The sequence below is a fragment of the Artemia franciscana genome, chromosome 4, assembly GCF_032884065.1.
Source record: "Artemia franciscana chromosome 4, ASM3288406v1, whole genome shotgun sequence".
In the NCBI taxonomy this organism is placed as follows: Eukaryota; Metazoa; Arthropoda; class Branchiopoda; order Anostraca; family Artemiidae; genus Artemia; species Artemia franciscana.
In genome coordinates this window covers 13,657,734-13,666,781 of record NC_088866.1, presented here as the reverse complement: position 1 = coordinate 13,666,781, position 9,048 = coordinate 13,657,734, and the positions used below count along the sequence as shown (strand labels likewise).

General features: G+C 33.9%; 1 protein-coding gene across 4 annotated transcripts in view; it reads left to right on the top strand.

Annotated features, from left to right (window-relative positions):
* Positions 1-7,866, top strand: part of LOC136026024 (uncharacterized) — an 18,795-nt gene extending 10,929 nt beyond the window's left edge. For all 4 annotated transcript variants that reach the window (XM_065702177.1, XM_065702178.1, XM_065702179.1 and 1 more), the window contains exons 3-5: positions 2,334-2,426; positions 3,885-4,084; positions 7,678-7,866. In XM_065702177.1, coding sequence (XP_065558249.1) covers positions 2,352-2,426; positions 3,885-4,084; positions 7,678-7,849 — 447 coding nt within the window. In that variant the 5' untranslated portion in view covers positions 2,334-2,351 and the 3' untranslated portion in view covers positions 7,850-7,866. The remainder of the gene's footprint in view (positions 1-2,333; positions 2,427-3,884; positions 4,085-7,677) is intronic.
* The last annotated feature ends 1,182 nt before the right edge of the window (positions 7,867-9,048 follow it).

The window sequence follows — 9,048 nt, the reverse complement described above, 5'->3', positions numbered from 1 at the left end:
CGCAACTCTAGTCCGCAATCTGTTCCCAAGATATTGCGCATATTGAATTTTGATGAACTAGATACACGTAGTGTCTTTTATCTCTACCCCTTCGCTAACTCGAAATTTAAGATCCACTTGCCCCCCCCCCCCCAACCCTCCTCTGCATCACTCGCTCAGAGTTTAAAAACGGCCCCGCAAGCTATTTCTGAGATAACGTAAATAATTTGAAAACAAAATTCACACAGCTTCTTTTAATTTACTTTACGTGCGTTGTGGTGTTTCCAGATCTCCTAGAAAAAATATTTGGGAAATTGGCCAATCCAACCAGAAACGTATTTATTTTTTTTATTTTTGTTGAAACCAGGTTTGTTCGAAGACCTACACGATGGTAGTTATTGAACCTAATTTGTGCAATAAAAAGAAAAGAAAAGAAAGGTTAAGTGCTTCGTATGGCCTTCTGAACATACTAGTATGTTTTTATGAGTAGAATCTACTTAATAGTTACAACTTTCTTTTCTTCAATTGTTTCTATATATTTTTTCTCCGTTGATAAGGGCTTCCGGATGTGAAGCTAAAATATTCAGATTTTTCTCATTTCCGATTTCATTTTATATATTACTCTATATTTTCATTTGTTTTAAATTGTTTTCTTTAATCTTTCTGGTTAATATACTATATTATATAGTATACTGTATCATGCAATAAATTAGCTTAGATGTGTCACTAAATAATAGTGAAGAACAGGGAAAGCCCCTAATTATAAATTCAGCCCTGACTTCATCAGCATCATGGGCAAGGATTTCAAGTGAGGTTTAGTTTGCTTTTTGATATGCAATGAATATTGATGTATGCTACTGTTTACATTGCAAATGTCAATGATAAAAAAACTTCAGTTGTCCAGAATATACCCTTATTTTTCGAAGAAGCAAAGTGAAAGGGGCTCTGGTGATAACGTTCACGGAAACAATGCTTTTAAAAGACGGATAAGAAACTTTCTCCTTGCTGAAATAACCTTGAATCATGTTTAACTTTTTGGTTCTACTTTAATTAAATTAAAAGAACGAGTTTTTCAACTTAATTAAGCAATATTAAAACTTAATGCGAACAAAAGTTATTACGTTTATTAGGGGGGTCGCCCCCCTTGTCTTTACATCGCTCTTTCATCACCCATGAATCACAAAGGCCATTTAACTAGATAAATAGCTCTTTTGAAAGTACTTAAAAACTTTGGCGTGAAGAGCGAGGCATTGACTAGAGGTCGAACCCCCTAATATACTTAATCATTTCTGTTCGTTTTAAGTTTTAATATTGCCCCTTACTTTCAGTTGAAATAAAAACTTGGTTCTCTATATTTAATTTCTTATCGTTTTTTAAATAATGCTGGGAAATCCAGTGCTCCCTTCATTGCAATGTCCCTCCTCCCATGAAGGCTTCCTCCATTGTCACATCCTCCTACATAACCTCCTCCTCCACAGAAAATTCCCCCTGAAGACGTCCGTATACTTCCCAATAACTAATACTATATGTAAACAGTGGGCAAAAGTTCATAGCTTTCAGTCCTTCCCCCGGGGACTGTGGAGGATTAAGTCATCCTCAAAGACATAGTTATGAAATGTTTTGACTATGATGATGAAAATGGCTATCTCCAAAATTTGATCGGTGACTTTGGGGAAAAATAAGCATGGGAAGGGGCCTAGTTGCCCCCCAGTTTTTGGTCATTTAATAGGGTACTTGAAATTTTGATTTCTGTTCGAATGAGCCCTCTTGTGATTTTCCAGGACCACTGGGTCGATACGATCACCCCTGGGTGAAAAAAAAAACAAATAAACACGCATCCGTGATTTTTTTTTGGCAAAAATACAGAATTCCACATTTTGCAGATAGGAACTTGAAACCTCTACGGAACGGTTCTATGATACGTTGAATCTTACGGTGGGATTTTCATTTAGATTCTATGACTTTTAGGCTGTGTTTCCCTGTTTTTTCGTAAATAAGATAAATTTTCTCAGGCTCGCAACTTTTGATAGAAGACTAAACTTAATGAATTTTATATATGTGAAATCATCATAAAAATATGTTTCTTTTGATGTATCTATTGGTATCAAAATTCCCTTTTTAGAGCTTCAGTTGCTATCGAGCCGGGTCGCTCCTTACTTACAGTTCTTTACCACGAACTGGTTGATGATCTCGAGCTGGACAGACATGTTTTAAATATTGTTGAACAAACCAACGCATTGCTGTATTTGCTCAAGCTTTTGAATAAATTTATGGGCTTTCAGTTTATAGGAACCATTTTATGAGGACTCCACTTTTTTTGTATATTTTAGCTGATAGCTTTATTCTGTTTTTAGAGTTTTCCAGGCAGCAGAATGGTGGAAGAAACTCAATCTACTGGGACCAACACTGATGTATTCTCTGTGTTCCAATTTGAAGAAAGTTGCCAAGTGAGTTTAAACACTGCATGGGTTTTGCCAGTCTATATGCAACAATTAATTTCAGGGTAGAAACTCGCCAAAATAACACAAAAAAATCAAAGTTAATTATTTGAGAATGTTGGTTAAATTCTTAAAACGTATCATATTTGAGGGGAAGGGGATTTCCGTCAAAGACCAACGAAATAGTACGCTTATAATCACTTACGTATTATACCCCACCCAAGAAGTGAAGTTGGGTTAATCCAAATGAAATATACCAAAATATACCGAAAATATCATGGTTCAGTATCAACATTATGGAAACTAAAACAGAGAAATATGGAAAGCAGGGCGCCCAGAACGCATTATATTAAACACCTAACCAACTCTGTATATTCGATATTTGATCAAAACATACCTGCATAGTACTTTATCTCACTCAGGCTAAGCTGATTATCTCCGAGTGCACATAGAGAAACCGGTTTTAAACAGATCAAGTACAAAAGTTCTGAATGATACATCATATGAGAACAAAAGGATGAGTAGAGAAGGAATTAAAGTATGAATTAAGAGTGTAGAAATTTTATGAATTTATGAATTAAAAGTATTTAAGTATGAATTGAAAATGAGGTATTGGATAAAACTTCATTGGAGGGACATAAAGTAAAGCTTGGAAATGATCGGTGTGAGCAAGGAGCGGGCGTATCTATGTTGGCCTCAGACAGTTTAGGGCTGCACTGAGCTGTCAGTAGCAGTAATTTGTGATTAGTATTATTTTGGGGGGCTTTAACGTTCCAGAAATTTTGAATTTGTCATGTGATTAAAAAAAAAATACTTGTAGAATATTCTTGGTACTGTGCCTGCACCTTGAATGTATTTCTTGAGCATTTGGTAGTGTTTGACCAATACATCTCTTTATTGGTTGTGACTTCAAACTCGGCATCAACTAAAAGCCAATAGTTTTAAACCTGGAAAAAAAATTAACCCGGAAGATGGCGTGTACAGATAGTGCGTATAAGTAATTCCTAACCTAGCTGCAAAAGATAGTAACTTCTAAACCCAAGCTTGGAATTTACCTTACAGATTCGAACAAATACTTATCACCTTGTTATTTCAAGAATTGTAACTGTGCCCTGTTACCCATTTGACCAAGTACATGAGAATGACGTTATTTAAAAATGGAGATGGCGCTCTTTTTCTTACTCATAATAAGCCTGTATTTCTTATCACCAGAAGCGGTCTCTTACACTTAATAATTAGGTCTTTCCTTCAACTCTCTTGTTACATTTGAAGGGTTGTGTTTGCAGCACAACTATTTTTAAAGGTTTTGTTGCTTGTGGGCAGGTAAAATAGCTTTTAATCGCATACATCTTGAGTAGAAATATAGTATTTTTTTTGTGTAATTGAATGGAGCTTCCAGAACTTCTTCTCTATGCTCCAAGAAATATATTTTTTGGTTTTATGGTAATTGTTTGTTTTGTTTTCCAGGAATATTTGCCCGCCCCATCTGTTTTAGTTGAACTATACGATCAGCTAATCATTAATAACGGAGTATTGCCTATCAAATGGAAACCTCAGTTTGGAAAGAAAATTCACGAAGAAAAACAACAGCCCACCACCACCTCTGCTCCCAAAGAGAGTCAACGCTTTCCAGAAGAGGTGCATACTTCACAACAAGAAGAAGAAAAGTAAGTATTTCAGCGGTGCACAAATGAAATACGCGGGTGGATACCCTCCCACCCCGTCGAGAAATGTCTGTCAATATATTTTATCACAAAATAAAATATCGTAGTCAACGCGCCTATGATATTTTTTTTTTTTTTTGTGATGTACTGAATCAAGGACTGTAAAACTGAAAGATTTAGGAAGACTGAGACACGTATACTAGTCTTAATATATATCTACAGCTGATATGGAATTGAAAAGAGAGAACTAATACCCAAGGTTTTCCCTATAACTAGGTGCAATGAAGTGCGTTAATTGTTCAGTTCACGCCGTGTCAGACAGGGGACTCCTTCTAAAGTCTTGGATATTAATGATTTTAGTGTGTTAAAAATTAGAAAAAAAAAAATTAGACTAAGTTTTTTAAAAATAATCTTGAGACGTGATAATCTAACTAGATGACCTTTAGTTGATAAGAATCTGGTAGGTCAAGAATCCTCAAAAAAAGGGGCTTATGTTGATACTCTCTTAAAATACAATTGGTGGCAATTTTGGTTTTAACTTTAAATTTTATTAAAGACAATTCCCAATTGTTTTTAATGATTTCGTTCCCATTGGAATTGTACACAGGCGTTTTCTTAATAGTTTATTAATGTTGACTTACTATTTATCCAGTTACGCTGTGGAAGTGGGTTGTTGTCGCTGTCATAGTATGAGGCATTGTTGAATTCAATGTGTGTTGAACCTCAGGAATAAATTAGGAACTCGTATTTTTTGGTCTTAAGAATATCGTGATCTGACATATGTATTCATCAAGTGTGTTTCTGTTGTACTTTCGATAAGTGAAATAATTTTCTTTTTCTCTTACTGCACTATGTAAGTTGCCCCAACCGTGCCTTGCACTCCTGGTCTAAGGCAGAGGATCAAGGGATCAGTATATGCGCTACGCAGACCATTGGTCAGAATGCGAAAAGGTTAAGTTGTAAGTTCCCCGACTCTTTTTTAATACATAATTGGGATAATCTTCCCTATTTTCAGCAACTGCAGTCACATCTCTTTTATTCCTGTGAAAGACGCAAGTGTGATAACTATCCCCCTGAGTGACAAGACATAGGGTGCCTTTTTATTGTATTTTGTATGGGTATTCATAAGTAATATTTCACTTGAAATTTATTTCAATATATTAAAACCTAAAAAGTAACTTTTTGATTATATGTTCCCTAAGGTAAATATTTTAAAAATTAAACGAAAACTTACCAAGTTTGAAGATTGATTGGGATAAGTAATATTTCACTTGAAATATATTTCAATATATTAAAACCTAAAAAGTAACTTTTTGAGTATATGTTCCCTAAGGTAAATATTTTAAAAATTAAACGAAAACTTACCAAGTTTGAAGTTTGATTGGGATAAGTAATATTTCACTTGAAATATATTTCAATATATTAAAACCTAAAAAGTAACTTTTTGAGTATATGTTCCCTAAGGTAAATATTTTTAAAATTAAACGAAAACTTACCAAGTTTGAAGTTTGATTGGGATTCTGCTCCAAAGAAGGAGGGCATCATAGCTGATAGTTCAACTGAGACAGACATCTGCGTTCGCCTGGGTTGACCCTCGCAATGTCAGTATTTTAAAGTCCATAAATAGATTATGTAGATTAGACTAATGGTGAAGTTATGAGAGTTTATTGGGAAGAAAATTTGGAGGGCAGTTGAACTCTCAGCTAGGCTGGCCCTTCTCCTTTGAAGCAGAATTCCAATTAGATATCAAACTTGGTATGTTTTTATTAATTTTTAAATTCTACTCCGAAGAGGAGTGCCCCAGCTCCGTCTTCGAATTAAATTGAGATTTTAAAGTTCAGCTTAAGGTGAATCAACACGAAAGATAGCTGATATCCCTATCCGTAAAATCAGAATATTTGAAAACAATGCGAGTATGATGTCAGATTTAAGTAAGTCAAATAGCATATAACAAACTAAATTAAATCAAAAACAAAAATATGTTGATCACATTGAGTTGTTTTGTTACAAAACCTTGTAAACATTTGGGCACCCGACATATTTCACAAGTAATATTGTATTATTAGTAAGGTCGCTGTAAGCGTGCAAGAAATAGTTGATTTAGAGGCGGCTTATCATGAGTAAGAAAAAGAGCGCCATCTCTTTATTTAAATAACATCATTCTTATGTACCTGGTCAAATGGGTAACAGGGCAGAGTTAAGATTCTTGAAAACACCGTAACTTAATAACTGATTGGTGGCTACCAGTTTTGTTCTTTTTAACAAAGTTTAATCTTAAAAGCAATGCTGCCATCTTGATTCTGTATCATGCTACTAAGTGAAAAGGTGGTTAAAGACTAAAATATTTCACAGCCGATGGAATTAATAAAACTGCTAGTTTTTGAGTTAATGCCTGAAGTTGGATGATTTTCAGTATTGCAGGATAGTTATCAAAATAGATCTAATACACACTTGACATCCCAAATACTAGAAAACTTGAGAAGATTAAGCTTTCTTTTAAATACACATTTCATAAACTTTTTTACTGTTTCACTTTCCCTACATGAAGTTTTGGTAATAAAGCCGATAAAGCACTTCTTGCTGCATTAATAGTACTTTATGCAATACCTGAATAAAAAAAATTAGTTAAGAAGATGAAAATCATTTGAGCCTTCATCTCTATCAGTTTCGCTCTCCGTCTCAAGAACCCGTGAACGACGCGAAGGGCACAAATATTTCTATGATGTCTTCACTATCAATTCATCTGCCATACAGTCTAATAGACCAATCACTACATCATCTTTTTCACTCATTTTGATATTATGTTGGTCTGCCGAGGCGAATAAAGATGTCATGTCTCAGTTTAACTAGAAGGCGAAATTAAGGTGTTACTCTTTGGAGTAGAATTGCATGTAAACGCGTACGCAGTGGCCTGTAGTTGACTTTAGATTTATTTAATCGGAAGGGGGCTGTGGAGGGGTCCAAATAAAAAATAAGAAAAGCCGTAACATTATGTAAAGTATATAAATCACCATAGGGAAAATTATAAACACCCCCCGTCTACGTCCGTTGCCTGTCTAAGATTCATTGCTTTATGGCCAGTAATCATTTTCTCATCTGAATTTGTACCAATTAGGATTAACTCAGGATGATAGTGGTTGTTTCTATGAAATATGATTTGCACATACTCTTTTAATGCAAAAACCTATTTCATTTGCTTGAACACTGAATTTTGGGTCTTCCAGACTAGAATGGAGTAAATTCGAAAACTAGATTAGCTTGATTCTATTTCCTTCGTAAGTGAGGCTATCTTGGATCTTGATTTTTCAATATTTCAACATATTCAGAATGCAACTCAGTTAAGAAAGGAAGAAGTAGAATAGAAGGAATAGAGAAAGTCGTCAAAATGTTTGAAAATTGTAAAAATAGCAATAAAAAAAACACGCTTGCTATAGGAAAACCATGGAAGATAAAAAAAAATGTTTGTATAGAAATGGGGACTTAGGATGTTGCCTGGGTCCAGAGGCTCCTGTGCTGGCAAGCACTCCCGAATGTTCTTTTTGACGTTGGCATGTCTTTTTTTAATAACAGTTAATGGAAATATATTTATTTTTCAGGCGGGATACTTCTAAATTCTTAATTGAAGACTTTGAGAGCGAAGAAACGCCATCTGTGCCAAGATTAGGTTTGCAGAGAAAGCCTACTCAAGTGAAAAAGAAAGTTGCTAGCTTCGATAGTATTTTAAATTCTATGTTGAAAAACAAAGACGAAATTATCAGTAATAAATGAATTATATGGGTATATAATGTATATTTCTTTTCCTATGAAAAACAAGCGTCGTTTTTTAATATTGAAAATAATTTGCTTCAAATTCATTTTGGGCTGTAATAGTAAGAGGGTCAAATTTTACCTCACAGCTTATATGATTTATAGACTATCTCTTATATACAAAATGTTTCATATATCAAATATAATAGGTAACATGATTCTCATTAATCAGTGTTTATGATATATCCGGGATCTCAAAAATATTGTGCTCTTTTGGTCCAAAATATATTTTATATTAGCCAGAATATGTTGAAATGTGTCAAAAATAAGCCAAATACCTGCCGCTTGGAATCAACGTACTTCAAGAGAATTAGTTTCAAAAACAAAGTTATTCTGAGGGAAGTAAAGAGCGAAGTTGAAGCTTAAACCGAACAAAAATTATTACTTCACAGCCTATCTAACAGATGTAGATAAAACTAGTGTAAATAAACTAACTCGTGATATTTTTTTAGAATTATAGATAACTAGTGCTTTACTGAAAACACAAAAGCTTATTATAAAAAAAAACTAGAATATTGATGTTAGGAGTCAAAAGTGAGTAAGTAGCCTCACAAGAACAAAGTAGTCTATAACGGTTTTCATAATCTTACATGAGCTGTAATATCAGCTGCTTTCAATATACAATTAAAATTATGTTAAAACTTAGGCATAAAAATTAATATTATCTTAATAAGTGCAAATTCATTAAGCAGTATATAAATATAATGGATTTATTTATCAGTTTCTTGGTGTTACCTAGTACAGCGGTCGCCAACCTGTGGTCCATGGGCCACTGGTTGGCCCATGAAATTTAAATTTTAAAAACGCAAAAAAATGCAAAATATCAAGAGAATATAATTCAAACTATTTGAAATTTGGATGGATTCAAGAACCTGGAAGTGAGCTAGACACAAGATCACTTTGTGTTATTTGTCATGAAAGATTATCTAACGATATAATGAAACCGTCAAAACTTAATTTACTTACAATCAAAACATCCAGAATTAGTTGCCAAACCAGTTGAATATTTTCATACAATATGGTATGAAATATGGTATTATGGTAATATGGTAAATATGGTAATATGGTATGAAATATTTACATATGGCAATATGGTATGAAAAAGCAAATAGAGGCTTTAAAATATATGTTTGCTGAAGATAAGTCCCTATATATAATCC